At 37.3% G+C, this 20,404-nt stretch overlaps 1 protein-coding gene across 2 annotated transcripts in view; it reads left to right on the top strand.

The window, feature by feature from the left end:
* LOC127871296 (AT-rich interactive domain-containing protein 4A-like) overlaps window positions 1-16,822 on the top strand; it is a 40,773-nt gene extending 23,951 nt beyond the window's left edge. For both annotated transcript variants that reach the window (XM_052414062.1, XM_052414063.1), the window contains exons 19-23: window positions 2,048-2,095; window positions 2,597-4,657; window positions 11,267-11,392; window positions 13,776-13,916; window positions 14,711-16,822. In XM_052414062.1, coding sequence (XP_052270022.1) covers window positions 2,048-2,095; window positions 2,597-4,657; window positions 11,267-11,392; window positions 13,776-13,916; window positions 14,711-14,754 — 2,420 coding nt within the window. In that variant the 3' untranslated portion in view covers window positions 14,755-16,822. The remainder of the gene's footprint in view (window positions 1-2,047; window positions 2,096-2,596; window positions 4,658-11,266; window positions 11,393-13,775; window positions 13,917-14,710) is intronic.
* Window positions 16,823-20,404: the final 3,582 nt, after the last annotated feature.

Raw genomic sequence — 20,404 nt, 5'->3', positions numbered from 1 at the left:
AGCTTGAGAGAAAGTTTGTGGTTTAACTAGCAACCAGGTAGCTCTTACCAGACTTCGCAAAGCTACGCTTGCTGCATATGGTGGAAGGCTTATTTTTAGCTCATCTATTTTTTGAAAAAAAAAAATGAGCTATTGTCATCACCTTGGCGTCGGCGTTCGCGTTGGCGTTGGCGTCGGCGTCCGGTTAAGTTTTGCGTTTAGGTCCAATTTTCTCAGAAAGTATCAATGCTATTGCATTCAAACTTGGTACACTTACTTACGTTCATGAGGGGACTGGGCAGGCAAAGTTAGATAACTCTGGCGTGCATTTTGACAGAATTATGTGCCCTTTTTATACTTAAAAAATTGAAAATTTTGGTTAAGTTTTGCGTTTAGTTCCACTTTTCTCAGTAAGTATCAATGCTATTGCATTCAAACTTGGTACACTTACTTACTATCATGAGGGGACTGGGCAGGCAAAGTTAGATAACTCTGGCATGCATTTTGACAGAATTTTTTGCCCTTTTTATACTTAGAAAATTGACAATTTTGGTTAAGTTTTGTGTTTAGGTCCATTTTATTCCTTAAGCATCAAAGCTATTGCTTTCATACTTGCAACACTTACTAACTATCATAAGGGGACTGTGCAGGCAAAGTAATGTAACTCTGAGTGGCATTTTGACAGAATTATGTGCCCTTTTTATACTTAGAAAATTGAAAATTTGATTAAGTTTTGTGTTTAGGTCCACTTTATTCCTACAGTATCAAAGCTATTGCTTTCATACTTGCAAGATTTATGAACTATCATAAGGGGACCGTGCAGGCAAAGTTATGTAACTCTGACTGGCATTTGGACGGAATTATGGGCCCTTTATACTTAGAAAATTGAAAATTTGGTTAAGATTTATGTTTTGGTCCACTTTACCCCTAAAGTATCATAAATATTGCTTTCATACTTGGAACACTCACAAACTATCATATGGGTACAGTAAAAGGACAAGTTGCATAACTCTGGTTGTCATTGTTACGGAATTATGGCCCTTCTTTGACTTAGTAACTTTTAATATATGGTTAAATTTTGTGTTTCGATCCACTTTACTTCTTAAGTATCAAGGCTATTGCTTTCAAACTTCAAATACTTACATGCTATCATGAGGTTACTGTACCTGGCAACTTGAATTTTACTTTGACCTTTGAATGACCTTGACTCTCAAGGTCAAATTATTAAATTTTGCTAAAATTGCCATAACTTCTTTATTTATGATTAGATTTGATTGATACTTTGATGAAACTACTCTTACCTGACATACCACAATAGACTCAACCCAAACCATCCCCCGTGCCCTCCCCCCCCCCCCCCCCTCCCCCCCTCCCCCCCTATTTTTTTTTTTTTTTTTTTTTTTTTTTTTTTAAGATCATCTCACAAATGACCACCACACCCTCACACTATAACCCCACCCCCCCCACCCCCCCCCCCCCCCCCCCCCACCCCCACCCCCAATTTTTTTTTTTTTTTTTTTTTTTTTTTTTTTTTTTTTTTAAAGATCATCTCACAAATTACCATCACACCCTCACACTATACCCCCCCCCCCCCCCCCCCCCCCCCTCCCATCTCCCATTTTTTAAAACTGTTATGTTTGAAATACCGTCCAACCATCGCACCCAACCCCCCCCCTCCCTCCATCGCCCCCCCCCCCCCCCCCCCCCCCCCCCGATTTTTTTTTTTTTTTTTCGCTTTTTTGGAAGATAATGTAATAAATGTCCACAACCCCACACTATACACCCCTCTTCACTCCACTCCTCCCTCCTTTGTGATTGAAAATGAGAGTCCCTTCACCTTTAAAAAGAAAATAGATGAGCGGTCTGCACCCGCAAGGCGGTGCTCTTGTTTGTCATGATGCAGGTCATATCATAAAAATAATCTGAGCGAACTGACGAGAACATTTACTAGTGCACTACTTATAGATCTTAGCTTGTTTAAAAAATTTGATATCCAACACTTGATTTTGCTACCCCAGAAACTGCTAGCACCCCACATACCTGTTCATGAGAGTTTGTTTGTTTTCAGCGAGACGTCGATCCAGGAAGACGTCCAGCGTGTACGACTCACTGAATGGTGTGTACTCTACTTACTCTTTGCTTTTTAGGCTAACAACAACCATGAACTTCTCAGCTATATGAGACGTGCTCTGGAAAATAGATGCATTTGGGAAATGTGATCCCAGTCCGCACAGGCTAATCAGGGACGATACTTTCTGCTTCCGCTTTTCTATGAGGAAGTCGGGTTGAGAGTGTTGTCCCTGATTAGCTTGTGCACACTGCGTGTACTTATCTCGGACGACATTCAAGGCTCATGCATTAAGCACCATTATCCCAGAGCGTGGCTCATTTCTTATTTTACATCCAGTTCTCCGAAATGAAACCTCTCATGTTTAGTTTCCAATTGATCTTTTAGTAGCATCAAGTTTTTGTGTAGCATTATGTATTGTGATGCCTTCAATGTCTGTCATAAATCTCCTGTCCTAAACTTTTCTGAAGACAATTACGGGGAAACTTTCAAGCTTTTAAAAGAAATTATTTAGAGCATAAATTACAACGAAAAGTTTTCTGATTTCAGGATCTGATAGTGAAGAATCAGATAAATCAGACATAGAGGCTGAAATGGAGAAAAAGACAGAACAAGACTTCATGGCACCCTCAGACACGCCCACCAAGGCAACCAGTATGCCTTCCATAACATCCGAGTCGTTGGATGAACCAGATGTGCAAGAATTGGACTCCAGTTTGGATCTCAGTCCGCCAAAACTTGCTAAAGTGATGGATATTTCCAAGGAAAAGATGGAGGTTGATGATGATCTAGAGGTAGTAGATGAAGTTGATGCAAAGTCTTTGGAAGAACCTATAGCTCCAGTGCTGAATGTTGTGGAAATGGATCATGGACTTGATGAGCAAGAGAAAGCTATTGAGGAGAATGTGGATGATAAGAGTGTTGAAGAGGAAAAGGTTATTGATGTAAAGGAAGACGAAGATCTTGCTAAATCTGAAGAAAAAGATGTGAAAGAGATTAAAAAGGAAGTGAAGAAAAAGGAACCAGAAAAGCGAGGTCGAAAGCCAGTTGTGAAGACAGAAAAGGAGAAAATAGAAGCAGATAAAATCGAACTGAGGGAAGAGACTGTACAAGATACTTTAGATGAACCGAAAGATGTTGTGCCAGAAATGGAAGTAAAGGAGGCTATTTCTGATGAAGTTATGAAAACTGATGAATCTCTGTATGACTTTAAAGATGAATCTGAAATTGAACCTGAAAAAAGAGTTGCAAGAAAAAAGCCTACAGTTCAGTTAGACAATGAAGAATCTAAAGATGTAATCAAAATAATGGGCAGAGAGGAAAGTCCTCCAAAATCATTAAGAACAAAGGATGATGCATGTAAGGATACGAAAACTAATATGATTATGATGGAAGAAAAAGACCTGTCAAAAAGTGATTCGGAAGTGGAGCGTAGAGGAAGGAAGAGAAAGGTGACAAAAACATTCATTGCAAAGGACATCAAAATTATGAGCAAAGATGCAAAGTCTCTCACAAATGTTTCTGTTGTGATCAGCAGTTCCGAAAAGCAGTTGGCAAATAGTTCTCCAGAAAGGAAACCCTTCATTACCCTTGCTGAGAAAAAACAGGGCTTTTCACCAATGGTAAGAAAAGTGTCCTCTCCCCCAGTGATTTGTGCTATTGAAACTTCTAAATCAGAGAGTAGTATACTTAATGATGGTGACAAGTCTACAAATAATGATGAAGTGAAGAGTGTGTCAGATATGGTTGTAATTCATAAGGCTTCACCTGTGAAGACGGATATTATTCTTGGACGAAAAATTGAGGACAAAAGTGAGGACAGCAACGATGGAAAACCAAAAGAGGAAGATAACACTGATAAAGAACAGGATGGAGTGCATTCAGTGAAAAAGAAAGTAAGAAAGAAAACCAAGAAGAAGTTAGAAATGGAGGAGCATGAAACGACAGTGGTAGTGAGGAAAGGAGGCAGGGGAAGACCAAGTGCTAGGAAGTCCAAAGATCTGAGTAACAGTGCTAGCCCTAAAGAGGACACAGAACTTAGTGTAAAAGACTCTAGTAATGAAATTGATCTGCACTGTGCGGAGGAAATACGCTCGCGGTCGGTGAGTCCAGTCACTCTGCCCGGCAGCTCATTCATTCCGGAGTCCCAAGGGTTCGTACCCCGTGTGGAGACCATCGACTGTCGCATCAGTGATAGTCAGAGCTCGGACAGCTTCAGTGCCAAACATGACAGTGGTAACAAGTCTCAGTCGAGCAATAAGAGTAAGATGTTTGAGAACACGCCCCCTACCACGCCTGAACACGACTCAGATGACACCAGTCAGCAGAATGGCCAGAGCGATCAACAGAAGTCTCTCAAGTCAGCGGAGGACCTCGGTTCTCGTACGGACTCCAGTCAGGCCACAGGGCATGAATCTCCCAACGGTAACGCCAGTCCGTCCAACCGCAGCACCGGCAGCAGTAGTGGGGTGATAGCCGGCTCTGAGGGGAGTCTGGACATGCCTGCATTCATGGGATCACAGAAACGCAGGCATGATACCGACGAACACACGCCGACTAAGCGTAGGAAGCGGAATAGCAAGGGGAAAGCAAACCGATCCAGGCATTTAGGTAAATAAAGAATTATTGTTGTTCTAAAAATCATCATTTCTTAATGCTTTTTCGCTTATCAGCTAACAACAAAGTATTCCATGTAATTTCAGTTTTAAGTTTGATTTTTAAATTCAATGTTTTGCACAGTTCCTTTTTGATTCCCAATTTTCTGAAAAACTATATATTCCTTTTGTTCATCTAATTTTATTGTCAGACATTTAACTAAACAGTGTTCATAAAATCTTGAAAAATCTGTCAGTCGGAATCTGTTTCGGTCAGTCTGACTAAACTAAAACAGCAAAGCCCAACAAAACAGAGTACCTTTTAGATGCTTTATTATTGTTTTAAATATATCTTAATGTTGTCTTTTTATTATGTTATTTTTATTACGTATTTGTGAATTAAATAATTATTATTTTGTTACATATACATTCAGCGAATTATAGGAAGATCTAGGATACCAAATGTTACAGGGACTGAGCAAGATCTTGTTTGCGTTTATTTCCAGGCTTGGTGCCTTTATGATATTTTAACTAGGGATGGCATCGAATACCAATACCGATATTCGAATGTTCGCAAATTCATTCAATCGAATATTCGAATATTCGCATAAAACGGCTGGATTGATTTTACCTTGTTATGTGTTAATTTCCATTGGTTTGTAAGTTATATCCGTTTGCTAAATACGAGGCTGTTTATTAACGTTGCTATCGAATAACTGTATCGCTGTCGACTAATACTATGACCGATACTGTGATCGGGCACAAATAGAATGAAAAACATCGTGTCATAGAAATTTTTTAATGATTCCACAGATTTGTAGCAGACCGCGCATATGTAAAACTAAGTTTACACACATTACACGTTGTGGTCTTCTTATCCACAGACCATGTAAAGTATTCCATACTGCAGAAAGGGCTGGTGGCATTTTCAGATTTGAATTATGATTCCTTGATGATTGTTTAATTTATATCATCTGTTACTTTTGAGTAATTCACATATTTAAATGTCTGTTCAAACTGTGATCACAAAAACTAAATTATTATTCGCCAGTAAATTGAAGCCCTAAATTGGTACCTAATTGACAAACAACAGTTCGGGCCCTCTCTTATAGTAAGTATATTGTATTGCGCGATTTGAGTAATTCACACATTTTAATGGCTGTACATACTGTGATCACAAAACTTAATTATTATTCGCCAGTCAATTGAAACCGTTAATTGGCACCCCATTGGCAAACAACAGTCAGGGCCTTTCTTAGAGCGTGTATATTGCATTGCGCAATCAACACTGATACGGGCCGCGTTATCAGTTTGACACGAAGAACGTCATGTCAAACATGTTACTCCCGGGTGATTTTGGTTGCTTTTCAGTAAGCGGTTCGCAGGTCATTAAATATTGGTGAAATTGCGTTTGAAAAAAATGCGAATATTATTTGTATTATTCGAATGCTGACCATTCAATCGAATATTCGAATAATTTTGCCATCCCTAATTTTAACCACAAACCGTTCCCCATTTTCAGACAATTAACATTATACATTAAAACAATATTAAATGATATAAATTTGTAAAAGAAATTATCTTCTATCACCAGAAATCAGACATTGTTTTGTCTTTTAAGTGATCTGGACAAACTTGTGAAAATGCTCGTGTATGGTTGGTTAAAGAAAAATTAAATTAAACTGCCGGGAATAACATCCCAAATTTAAACGGTCCATTCCATATTGATCTACCAGCCATTTGCAGAAATGTTGTCCTTTTTTAGCTCACCTGATTGCTCAGGTGAGCTTTTGTGTCCGGTCTTTGTCCTTCGTACGTCCTTCCGTCCATCCGTTAACATTTGTTCGTAAACACTCTAGAGGCCACATTTTTTGTCTGATCTTCATGAACTTGGTCAGAAGCTTCGTCCCAATGAAAACTCGGTCGAGTTCGAAACTGGGTCGTGCCGGGTCAAAAACTAGATCACTAGGTCAAAAAAATAAAAAAATTGTAAACACCGTAGAGGTCACATTTCATGCCCAATCTTCATGTTACTATGTCAAAATGTTTGTCTTAATGATATGTTGGTTGAGTTCAAAAGTGGTTCTGGTCTGTTGAAAAACATGGCAGCCAGTGGGCGGGGCAGTTTTCCTTATTTGGCTATAGAGAAACCTTGTAAATACACTGGAAGTCACAATATTTGCCCAATCATCTTGAAAGATGGTAAAAACATTGGTTTTATTGATTTCTCAGACGAGTTCAAAAATGGTCCAGATCGGTGAAAAAACATGGCCGCCAGTGGGCGGGGCATTTTTATATTTTTAAACATAGGGTCCCTGTTTAGGTTTCGAAATCTGCGTATAGGTTTCGAAAAATGCTCATAGCTTTTATGTCCCTTGAGATTTAACCTTCATATTTGGTATGCATGTTTATATCGACAAGGCCTTTTCATACGCACACAAATTTTTACCCCCTTGACCTTGAAGTTAGGGTCCGCGTTTAGGTTTCAAAATCTGCATTTAGGTTTCGAAAAATGCTACAACTTCTATCAAAGCGTATAGGGGGCATATGTCATCCTATGGTGACAGCTCTTATTTTTATACGCCCGTATAAAATACGGGACGTATTATGTGAAACCCCTTGGCGGCGGGCGGAAGGCATCACTTTGTCCGGACTCTAATTCAAATTGTATTCATCCGATCTTCACCAAACTTGGTCAGCAGTTGCATCTAGTTGATATCTAGGCCAAGTTCGAATATGGGTCATGCCGGGTCAAAAACTAGGTCATAGGGTCAATAAGTGCATTTTCAAAGGGGCCACTTTGTCCGGACTCTATTTCAAATTGTATTCATCCGATCTTCACCAAACTTGGTCAGCAGTTGCATCTAGTTGATATATAGGCCAAGTTCGAATATGGGTCATGCCGGGTCAAAAACTAGGTCATAGGGTCAATTAGTGCATTTTCAACGGCGCCACTTTGTCCGGACTCTAATTCAAATTGTATTCATCCGATCTTCACCAAACTTGGTCAGAAGTTGTGTCTAGACAATATCTAGGTCAAGTTCGAATATGGGTCATGCCGGGTCAAAAACTAGGTCACGGGGTCACTAAGTGCATTTCAAGGATTAAGCATGGTGTCCGCTTTCTAATTGAAGTAGTTTTCATCCGATCTTCACCAAATTTGGTCAGAAGTTGTGTCTAGATGATATGTAGGTCAAGTTTAAATATGGGTCATGCCGGGTCAAAAACTAGGTCACGAGGTTACTTAGTGCATTTCAAGCATTAAGCATGGTGTCCGCTCTCTAATTGAAGTAGTTTTTATCTGATCTTCACCTAATTTGGTCAGAAGTTGTGTCTATATGATATGTAGGTCAAGTTCGAATATGGGTCATGCCGGGTCAAGAACGAGGTCACGAGGTCACATAGTGCATTTTAAGCATTTAGCATGGTGTCTCCTCTGTAATTGAAGTAGTTTTCATCTGATCTTCACCAAATTTAGTCAGATGTTACATCTAAATGATATGTAGGTCAAGTTCAAATATGGGTCATTCCGGGTCAATAACTAGGTCTCGACAAGGACTCTAGATTTCAATATACATTCCGTGGTCTCGAGGTCACTTAGTGCATTTCAAGCATTGAGCATGGTGTCCGAAACTTTCGAACGGGCGTATCTTGTGACAGTTTGGCACTCTTGTTAGCTTTTGTGACTGGTCTTTGTCCGTCATCCATACGTCCGTCCACATTTGTTCGTAAACACTCTAGAGGCCACATTTATTGTCCGATCTTCATGAAACTTGGTCAGAAGATTTGTCCCAATGATATCTCGATAGAGTTTGAAACTGGGTCATGCTGGGTCAAAAACTAGGTCACTAGGTCAAAAAAAAGAAAAAGCTTGTAAACACTGTAGAAGTCACATTTAATGCCCAATCTTCATGTAACTTTGTCTATATGTCTGTCTAAATGATATGTTGGTTGAGTTCAAAAGTGGTTCCGGTCCATTGAAAAATATGGCCACCAGTGGGCGGGGCAGTTTTCCTTATATGGCTATAGAGAAACCTTGTAAACACTCTAGAAGTCACAATATTTGCCCAATCATCATGTAAGTTAATCAAAACATTGCAGTGCCCCAGATAAGCTGCGTATCTGCGTCTTTCACCCTATTAAAATGTTTAAAAACGCAAACAAATACAATATCATGCGTATCGAATACGCAACCAATATACCTGTTACGCAAATTAGTCAAATTTGATGCGTACAATATAATAACTTCGATCGAAAATGCTTTGCTCATTTTCGGTATTATGTCTTATTCTTATCGTAACGCGGCGTTGCTTTCATTAGGAAGCGCCTTGATGACGGAGCAGAAGAACAGTCAAAGTTATTCAAACGCTCTGCGGACTAGATTTCATTGTTGAATAAAGCGTCTGACCAAATTATTTACGACGACATACATGCGTTTTCAATCTGACTTAATCCGACGCTCATTGTGCGTGTATTCGTAACGCGTCTGTTCTTTCAGTTTCGATTGTGTCATAAAATGTCTAAGCGGGGTCGCAAGACGTCCGCGATTGTTTCGCAAAAAAGTCAGTCTATTGCAAACTTTTTCGAAAGAAAGCAAGGGACAATAAGTGTAGAATCGTTCGTGGTATCAATCTTATTAGAAACTGTTAATGCAGCAGTTGACTTTACATCAAAAAAGCATGATGGAAAGTCCGTTACTGAAAACACTTGTCAAAAATGGAAAAAGGCATTTCCTTGGTTAACAATTGTTGACATAGATGGGGAAGTAAACAGACTGAAATGTGCATACTGCACCCAGTTTAATTTAAAAAACGTATGGTCAGCAGAAGGAACTCCTAACATACAGCGATCGTCAGTTGAAAGACACAATGAATCCAAAGACCATGTAAGTGCTGCAAAACTGTTTTTGAGTAGGAATCTTGATATTAGCATTGAGACTGAGTGTAATGAAACTGAAACCTATGATGTAAATGTCAGTGAGCAAGATGTGTTTTTATTGAGAACTATTTATAGCCTTGCTAAAAATGAAATACCATCAGAAAGAGTAAATGATATGTTAGAATTGCAAACTTTAAACGAGGTTGACATTAAATACCAGAATTTGATTTGGACCACCATAAATGACATTCAGCAGTGCATCTCAACTGTAACAGAAGTAAAGCAGCAATGATTTTAAGGTATGCATTTTTATAACTCATTTCACCCTATTTCAAAAATGAAATCACCCTATTTTTCAAAATCGATGGGTGAAAACCCTATTACCCAAATAATTATCTGGGGCACTGACATTGGTTTTATTGATATGTCAGACGAGTTCGAAAATGGTACAGATCGGTGAAAAAACATGGCAGCCAGTGGGCGGGGCATTTTTCTCTATATGTATATAGTGAAAACATGTGAACACTCTAGACGTCACTTTTTTGCCCAATTTTCATGATTTTTTTTTTTGGAAAATGGTTCCGGTCAGTTGAATAACATGGCTACCGGGGGGGGGGGGGGGGCAGTTTTCTTATATTTATATAGTAAAAAAAAGCTTGTGAACATTCTAGAAGTCACATTTTCTGCCCAATCATCATGAAACTTGGTGAATAGATTTGTTTAATATTGATCTCAGATGAGTTTGCAAATGGGCCTGATGGGTCAATAAACATGGCTGCCAGGGGGATGGGGCAGTTTTCCTTATGTGACTATATAGAGAGAAACCTTGTGATCGAACACTATAGATGTCACATTTTTTGCTTAATCATCGTGAAACTTAGTCAACTTGAAACTTAGTCAATACATTGGTTTTATTGATTTCTTGGACAAGTTGGAAAATGGCTCAGATTGGTGTAACACTTTAAAGCTCACCAGATTGCTCAGGTGAGGTTTTTGGGATTGGTCTTTTTCTGCTGTCCGTCTGTCCACATTTGGTTTGTAAACACTCCAGCATTCACATTTCTCAAGCATTGTTTATCGAAGTTGCTAAAAGATCTCAGTCAAGTTTGATGATGAGCAAAATCACATAATTAATGCCATAATTATTGCCCTTAGATTGTCCAAATTTTCATTATATTATACAAAATCCTTGTAAGCAAAGTTTGATGTTTGGTAAAGGGGGGTCAACTCAAAATATAGGTCACCATTTCAAATCTTACAAAAACAAAAACACTCCCTACGCCAGAGTTTTAGTTCAATAATGATGAAACTTGACCAGGATGTTTGTCTGGTCAATATCTAGGTCATGTTTGACATTAGGTAAAGATTGAATGAACAGACTCCTCTCAGGTGAGTGAACTAGGGCCATCTTGGCCGTCTTGTTTCAAAATAAAGCTTACATTTAGAGAGGACTTTGAGAGGAAAATGTACACAATCATAGCAGGAGATGGAGCATAATTTTGGTCCCAAATTGGCCTTTATAAAAGAACTTGGCAACTACAACTTCTTCAATGGTAGTGTTTGTTCAGCTTTTCTGGTTCATAACAGGAGGCTAAATTCTGTTTTCTGCTAACCAGTATCTGAGGGTTGAAAAAAACATTTTAAAAAGTTGATACTAGTAAAAAAGGTCCTTTATTTACTTTGATTTTGACTACAAAATACGTGTCTGAGTGGTAAAGTGTTAACTCAGAGAGATGCGTGGTTTCAGCTGAGAGTGACAGTGAGGATATGTCCAAGGGCCGCAGTCCAAGCTACGTTCCAGAAACCTACCAGCGAACCCCTATGAGTCAGGCGAGTCGCTCTCCACGACCTCAGAAATACAACTTCAACCTCGGTAAGCCACGTCTTTCTGCAGCATTCTATGATTTTGACATTTGTATGACCAAATTTGACATGACAGGGGAGCTTAGTCTGTACCTGTTGGTTGACAACTGTTTCCAAACTCACAACTTATCAGCTATCAGCTGATGTGCAAGCTCTCTCAAACCAAGCTTTGTGAAAAGGGGTTTTATGCATGTGCGTAAAGTGTCGTTCCAGATAAGCCTGTGCAGTCCGCACAGGCAAATCATGGACGACACTTTTTGCTTATACTGGATTTTTGGTAAAAGAGACTTTCTGTAAACAAAAAATAACATTAAAGCGGAAACGGTCATTCTTGATTAGCTTATGCACAGGCTAATCTGGGACGACACTTTACGCACATGCATTAAACCCCCTTTTCACAGAGCAAGTTGGTGCTCACCTCTTAATAAGATTCTGTTAGCATTTAAATAAAATATTCCCTATCTTAATTGATGTTGAAGCAGTGTTTATCTGATCTTCACCAAACTTGTTATTTTAAAGAAATCGGTCTAGCTTGCAAAGGTGTTACACTGTAATTGATTGTTTTTTATGACAGACTGTTGGTCAATATGTGTAAGTTGTTGGTTTCTCCTTCTTATCTTTACTACTCAACAAACTTGTTAATACGGAATTAATGAGAACCAAATAAATATAAACAGCCCAATCTCACCAGGCACTTTGAATTCTGTCTGAAAAATCAGTCTCAGCCAGATGTTTTCCATACATGGATGGATTTTGAATATCTTGGCAGAAATGTAAACTATCATAAGACAACATGTTGCCTGTTATTCTCGTCTCCCTCACTCAAAGGTAAGTCACACTCAAAGGTCAAAGATCAACTTTGGCCATAATAGTCCTGTGTTCACATGTCTGTCTGTATATGTGCTATAAAATCCTGTTGGTCACTAGAGGTGCAACGATTCACCAACAGCTCGATTCGATTTCAGACAGTCGGATACCGATTGTTTCGATTCGATTCATCTTTCAACCTAGTTTTATCATATATTCACTCTTCTGCCTCAAAATAAACATTTCTGTTCAAATGTGTTGCGTACCTAGATATCTTGGGCATGTGTGTGTTTGTTAGATATAGTTTGGTTGGTTCAACAGTGTTTTAAAAACTGTTGATAGTGGGTTAAATTAACAATTGTAAGGAATATTTAGCAAGAAACTGCCAATTTTCTGACAAACTTTGTCAATATTTCAATAAAACACTTAACAAAATAGCAAATTATGAAGTTATGAACTCAATATTAATATCAATAAACTTCTGGCTAGAAGATTGTGTTGACTACGCAATAATATAATAAATAAATAAATAATAATTAGGCTGGCGACTTGAGTAGTTGCACTGGTGCTAACTCCTGCCAAATCAACGTTATGTTTGCGTTTGACATGTTGCATTAGATTAGTGGTTGAGCCAGACTTAGGGTACGCCACGTCCGTGAAGCACAGTTTACACGTAGCTTTATCAGAAGGACTGGCATCCCAAAACCCAAAATACTGCCACGCTTTTGATTTTAGCTTCTTAGGCGCATCTGATCATTTCAATTTGTCGGCCACAACTTTTTCAGCCATTTTGACGCTTTTTCCGAAAGTAGACCGTAACGTGCTTATTGATTGGATGACTACATTAATAAGTAACCAATCATGCGTGTCATAATTACAGGTAAAGATAAAACCTATATCTTTCTGTATCAAATAGTCAAGAGTACAGCGCGCTTTACGTATCTATGTCTATATGTTAAGAATCGAATCGAATTTGGTAGGGTTGGTATCCTAATCGTATCGACGCATTCAAAACCGATTTTCGATGCATCGGATCAAATTGTTGCAGCTCTATTGGTCACATGTCTATCTGTGTGCTGTTACACATAAAGTCCTGTGTTCACATGTCTGTCTGTGTTATGTGTTTATATGTCTGTATGTGTGCTGTGTGTTCACATGTCTTTCTGTGTGCTATGCATTCACATTTATGTCTGTGTGCTATGTGTTCTCATGTGTGCTATGTGTTATCATGTCTGCCTGTGTGCTATGTGTTCTCATGTCTGTCTGTGTGCTATGTGTTCTCATGTCTGCCTGTGTGCTATGTGTTCTCATGTCTGCCTGTGTGCTGTGTGTTATCATGTATGTTCACATGTATGTCTGTGTTCTATGTGTTCACATGTATGTCTGTGTGCTATGTGTTCACATGTCTGTCTGTGTGCTATGCATTCACATGTCTGTCTGTGTGCTTTGTGTTCACATGTCTGTCTGTGTGCTATGCATTCACATGTCTGTCTGTGTGCTTTGTGTTCACATGTCTGTCTGTGTGCTATATGTTCACATGTTCGTCTGTGTGCTATGTGTTCACTTGTCTGTCTGTGCTGTTACAGAGGAGGGTCAGTACCTGGAGGGTACGGCACGGATCACTTTCCTCGTGGACAAGATACAGGAGATACGCAAAGTCTACATGAACCTCAAGTCTGAAGTGGCCTGCATCGACAGGCGCAGGAAGAAACTCAGGCGCAAAGAGAGTATGTACTGCTTTACTGTGTTGCGGGTTGGATTTATATGAGCCTCGCTCTGGAAAAGCTGGGCTTTATGCATGTGAGTTTCCACCTTGGTTTTCACTAAGAAGAGATTTCCTTAAAGATATAATACCATAAAATGGGAACTGTACATGCTAATTTTGGACAATGCTTTACGCACATGCATACAGCCCAGTTCTCCCAGAGGGCTACTTATATGTGGGATGGTTGCAAAGTTCCTTCTGTAGTGTAGGAACCAAATGATTATTGTTGATCAATCCCAATAAAGAATGGAACAATAAGTCCTTTTTATGTCCCCCAGTCTCCAGTCTATACTGGGGGACCTATTGTTTTTCTCCTGTCTGTTTGTTGGTTTGTTTGTGTCAAACTTTAACATTGGCCATAACTCTTGCAATATTGAAGATAGCAACTTGATATTTGGCATGCATGTGTATCTCATTGAGATGCACATTTTGAGTGATGAAAGGTCAAGGTCATCCTTCAAGGTCAAAGCTCAAATATATGGGGGGGGACATAGTGTTTCACAAACGCATCTTGTTTGTACTTATAGTAAAATATATTTCTTCATTTAAGTGGCAAATATATTTGTAAGATTATAACGATTATAGTACTTTTAGGTCATGAAAATAATTTGCATTATAATTTATTGCTTATCAGCTTATAAATCAGTCCTTCTTTTGTGTTTTGTTTGTTAAAATTTCTTGATTTTGGCTAGTATTTTGTAACCTGAATTATGAGTAGCAGTATTTATCCGATGTTTGTACGATGGGTATTTTCAGAAGAATCGCGCAGCTCTTCAGTGGTGGAGGTAGAATGTTCCTGACCAGCCATGTCGTCATGACAACCAATCATACAAACATTCCTCCCGCTACCAGACACAAACATTTGACATTCAGTGATTGTTATGGATGTGTATGTCAGAATACATGTCAAGACAATAACATTGTCTTCAATGGATTATTGCAGAATATCACTTATTTGAAGAAATGTCGCCATGCAAATAATTACAGGGCAACTGTAAAGAAGTAGATTTCTCTTTGGCAATACACCAGCTCTTCTCGTTTGTTCTCACTATCCTCTTAATAATATTGACATTTTATTTATTTAATGATTTTCATTTCTTGTCAGCTGTATTTATGATTTATTTATTCTGTCTTTGCTACAGAACATTTTCCACACTCTCAGATGCATTCTTATCGAATTTCTTAACCATTTTGCAGTTTCTTTAGTTCATTTGTCAAATTTGCCTAGTCAAATGTAAGTATTAAGATACAGAAAAAGTAATGGTGAAAACAAAGTATTAATATGATATTTTAGGATAATTTCCCACTGTAAGAGAATGAGACTATTGAATATTAATTACTCAATAAAGGGTTAAAGAACGTCTGTAATTTGTCAGGCTCAAGAAAAAAAAGGTTTCTTAGTGTAGGATTGTTATTCTTGCAATTGTCTCATTGACAAGAACAGGATAAGCACTCGTGATGGAATTGATGGATATTCATTTTTATGTTATGATTTCTGATGGTTTATAGAGAAATATAAGTGAATTAAAACTGATGTCACTGTTTCAAACAGTGAGAATTAACAGTGAAAATTATCGATAAATTGTTTGTCTCTGTTATCCTTGATGTTATGACGTCATTTTTGTTCAGCAGAAATACAAAAATAATCCTTTGTTAGCATAAAATAAAAAGAAAATTTGTCAGCTTTGATGGAATATATAATTTTAATTCACTTGTGATTACTTGTGATTTAAAATAGATATTCCACCAAATCCTACAAATATCCTCTATGTAATTCATTTGATTGCTAAAGCGGTTCATAGACTATGATGAGATATATCAGTTGTGCTCGGAGCTATCAATATGCAAATTTTGTAAAGTATTTGTTAAATTTAACTTAAAAATCAAAGAAGTAAATATTATAAAGATTTTTATTGTATAGAATTGTATTGCTGAATGAAAATATTTTCAGTAGGCGTGCAAATGTTATGAAACTTTTTTGTATTCTATGTGCAATCTGTTACAATGTTAAGTCTTTATGAATGACTGCTGTTACTGTATTACTGGTAGATTTATTTTGTAAGAGGCTGAATCTGTTCTTAGTTCATCATTTTACAGCCAGGAGGTGTTCCACTTGGGCTTTGGTCCTTATTTAAGCATTGAGCCAAAAAGCTTGGCCCTTCCCCAAAGAGAATTTCTATTAAATTAGTGATTTTTCCCCAAATTTCCAGTGATATACTTTTTATCACCAAAAACTAAGTTAAAGGGTAGATGTATTCCACAGAAACTATTCCCCAAATGAAAGACTAGGTCTTTGCCCGAAGTCAACAAAAGCCCCATTCATCTTTGTATCTCCACATCGGCCTATCTCCCATGTGCGGGGCAGATAGGATAGTCTACTATCAAGGCGGCCATATGTAAATAGAGACAGATAGCACCTGCTGAGTAGAGCTTGTTCTGGAGAAACTGGGCTGAATGCAAGTGCAGAAAGTGTTGCCTCAGATTAGCCTGTACAATCAGCACAGGCTAAGCAGGGACGACACTTTTCTCATTTATGAATTTTTTTTTTTTTTTAAAGGAAGTCCCTTTAAAAGAAAAAAATCCAGTTTCGGCGGAAAGTGTCGTCCTAGATTAGGATTTGCAGGACTTAAGAGGCTAATTTGGGACAACACTTGATGCATTTGCATTTAGCCCAGTTTTCCGAAAACGAGGCTTATTTCAAACGCTGATGAAAGTTGTGACTCTATTTCCAGATGCTGGTACTCTGTATCTCGGATCTTTGTTTTGCAGTCAGCATTTGTGTAGAAAGTACCATTTACATGTTGTTTTTTACGTCATAGCAAATTACTTGTAAATACCATCATTTTTCATTAAAGTATCAAGAATGTGTTATTGTTTTCCTGATTCTGTGTTATTTAAGTGTGATTTAAGTACAAAACATTGCCATATATTTTGAAAGATTATAGTTTTTCTGATAGTATTTAAAGTCAATATGATTTTTATCCTGGTTCACAGAAAACTAGGCTAAATGCATGTGAGCCTGTGCCAAGTGCACTGGCTGAAATTAGGACTACACTTTACGCACATGCTATAACCATTTCAATGCTGGAACCGAATTTTGAAGGCCTTTGCAAACAGTTTGGATCCAGATGAGACGCCACAGAATGTGGCGTCTCATCAGGATCCAAACTGTTTGCTATTCTGATAGTGTTCTTTGAAAAAAATCGAAGAAAATGCTAATTTTAGAAATTCAGCAGAAGACATTTTAGCAGACGACAAATTTCCCAGCATGCAAAGGGTTAAACCCCATTTTCCCAGAACGCGGCTTATTTTATCATTATTCTTAAATATTGAAACTGCCTTCACTGAATTAGTGGTACAAACTAACAACAATGATCATAATAACAATAATAATATGATTAAGGTTCATGTTGTTTTATACATGTATTTAAAATATATATATATATATGATTGCCAAACTGTTATTGAACTTTGTTAATGGTGGTATTATAGGAACAGCTGAGTGGGTGGGTGGGTTTCCAACAATATTGTCCAAGGCAGAACTTAGTCCAGTATGCAGTATGCATGGATTTTCAAACCACTCTGAAAAAGTGATTAACTTGATGCAACTTTCTCTCATACATATTAACTTTGCCCAAGGTCAAGGTCACAATTTAATGTCTAATTCAGTCAAACAATCATATACTGATAGTCCTGGGAGTGAATTTGTCCAGAATGAATGGATTTCAAACAGCTTGGCAAGAAATCAGCATGATGAAATAGGAGTATTCCACAGAAATAACTGTCTTAAGGTCAAAGTCACAAATTCAAGGTCATATGTAGACAGTGAATCTCCAATACTTTATCAACAGCATAAGATGAATGTTCAAGTAACTCATTAAAATGATGAGGCAGAGTGTCACAAGAACCAGCTCCCAAGATCCAAGGTCAATATCGCAATTCAAGGTCAAGTGTAGGTAATAAATTTGTGACACTTTGCAAACATTCTTACATAAACCAGGTCACTAGGAACGGCATGAAATATAAAGATCAACTATGAATTCATTTTCCTCTTAATCCAGCATGTATTAATTTGCAAATACTTTGTCAGACATGACAAGCCAAGTCCAATGGCTTTTCACACAAAAGATCCTTGTCCCTATGTCAAGCAAGCATAAACCAAGGCCTTTATATAAAGGTCACAATTCAAGTTCTCAAGCTAAAACATTGTTTTAAGCACAACTTTGTCCAGCATGGACGGAATATTAATGGATGTACCTCTTCAAAACAAACATGTATTGTTTGATTGCGTGTAACACACATGACCCAGGCCATAATCCAATAATTGCACATATCAGTCATATTTTGAAGCCTGGTAATATGCACAATTATCCAACAATAACTAATGTCAATCAAGCTAAGATTAATCTGCACAATTATCCAACAATAACTAATGTCAATCAAGCTAAGATTAATCTGCACAATTATCCAACAATAACTAATGTCAATCAAGCTAAGATTAATCTGCACAATTATCCAACAATAACTAATGTCAATCAAGCTAAGATTAATCTGCACAATTATCCAACAATAACTAATGTCAATCAAGCTAAGATTAATCTGCACAATTATCCAACAATAACTAATGTCAATCAAGCTAAGATTAATATGCACAATTATCCAACAATAACTAATGTCAATCAAGCTAAGATTAATCTGCACAATTATCCAACAATAACTAATGTCAATCAAGCTAAGATTAATCTGCACAATTATCCAACAATAACTAATGTCAATCAAGCTAAGATTAATCTGCACAATTATCCAACAATAACTAATGTCAATCAAGCTAAGATTAATCTGCACAATTATCCAACAATAACTAATGTCAATCAAGCTAAGATTAATCTGCACAATTATCCAACAATAACTAATGTCAATCAAGCTAAGATTAATCTGCACAATCATCCAACAATAACTAATGTCAATCAAGCTAAGATTAATCTGCACAATTATCCAACAATAACTAATGTCAATCAAGCTAAGATTAATCTGCACAATTATCCAACAATAACTAATGTCAATCAAGCTAAGATTAATCTGCACAATTATCCAACAATAACTAATGTCAATCAAGCTAAGATTAATCTGCACAATTATCCAACAATAACTAATGTCAATCAAGCTAAGATTAATCTGCACAATTATCCAACAATAACTAATGTCAATCAAGCTAAGATTAATCTGCACAATTATCCAACAATAACTAATGTCAATCAAGCTAAGATTAATCTGCACAATTATCCAACAATAACTAATGTCAATCAAGCTAAGATTAATCTGCACAATTATCCAACAATAACTAATGTCAATCAAGCTAAGATTAATCTGCACAATTATCCAACAATAACTAATGTCAATCAAGCTAAGATTAATCTGCACAATTATCCAACAATAACTAATGTCAATCAAGCTAAGATTAATCTGCACAATTATCCAACAATAACTAATGTCAATCAAGCTAAGATTAATCTGCACAGTTATCCAACAATAACTAATGTCAATCAAGCTAAGATTAATCTGCACAATTATCCAACAATAACTAATGTCAATCAAGCTAAGATTAATCTGCACAATTATCCAACAATAACTAATGTCAATCAAGCTAAGATTAATCTGCACAATTATCTAATCAGCAAACATGTCAGTCATATTTAGATTAGTATGCACAATTATACAATCGGCAGAAAAATCAATCTTGTTTATATTAACTTGCACCATTATCAAATGTATGTCATCTTTAGATTAGTCTGAACTATAATCCAATCAGCACAAAAACCTGTCATATTTATATAAGTCTGAACTATAATCCAATCAGCACAAAAACCTGTCATATTTATATAAGTCTGAACTATAATCCAATCAGCACAAAAACCTGTCATATTTATATAAGTCTGAACTATAATCCAATCAGCACAAAAACCTGTCATATTTATATAAGTCTGAACTATAATCCAATCAGCACAAAAACCTGTCATATTTATATAAGTCTGAACTATAATCCAATCAGCACAAAAACCTGTCATATTTATATAAGTCTGAACTATAATCCAATCAGCACAAAAACCTGTCATATTTATATAAGTCTGAACTATAATCCAATCAGCACAAAAACCTGTCATATTTATATAAGTCTGAACTATAATCCAATCAGCACAAAAACCTGTCATATTTATATAAGTCTGAACTATAATTAATCAGCACAAATTCAGACATTTAGATTAGTTTGTACTATAATCCAATCATCACAAACGCTTTTCATATTTAGACTAGAAATGGCGCGGCAGAGGCCGACGCGTATCCCCACGCCGCATGTTTGACCCAAGGGCGCCCCAGGGTTGATCATGGGGCCATGCATAGTTGAGATTGACTGTATTGTCATAAGAGAAGTTCAGTATCAATTAGAAGTGA

This window comes from Dreissena polymorpha, chromosome 3 (assembly GCF_020536995.1).
Source record: "Dreissena polymorpha isolate Duluth1 chromosome 3, UMN_Dpol_1.0, whole genome shotgun sequence".
In the NCBI taxonomy this organism is placed as follows: Eukaryota; Metazoa; Mollusca; class Bivalvia; order Myida; family Dreissenidae; genus Dreissena; species Dreissena polymorpha.
The sequence above is the reverse complement of the archived record's forward strand: the minus strand, read 5'-3'. Positions and strand labels throughout refer to the sequence as shown.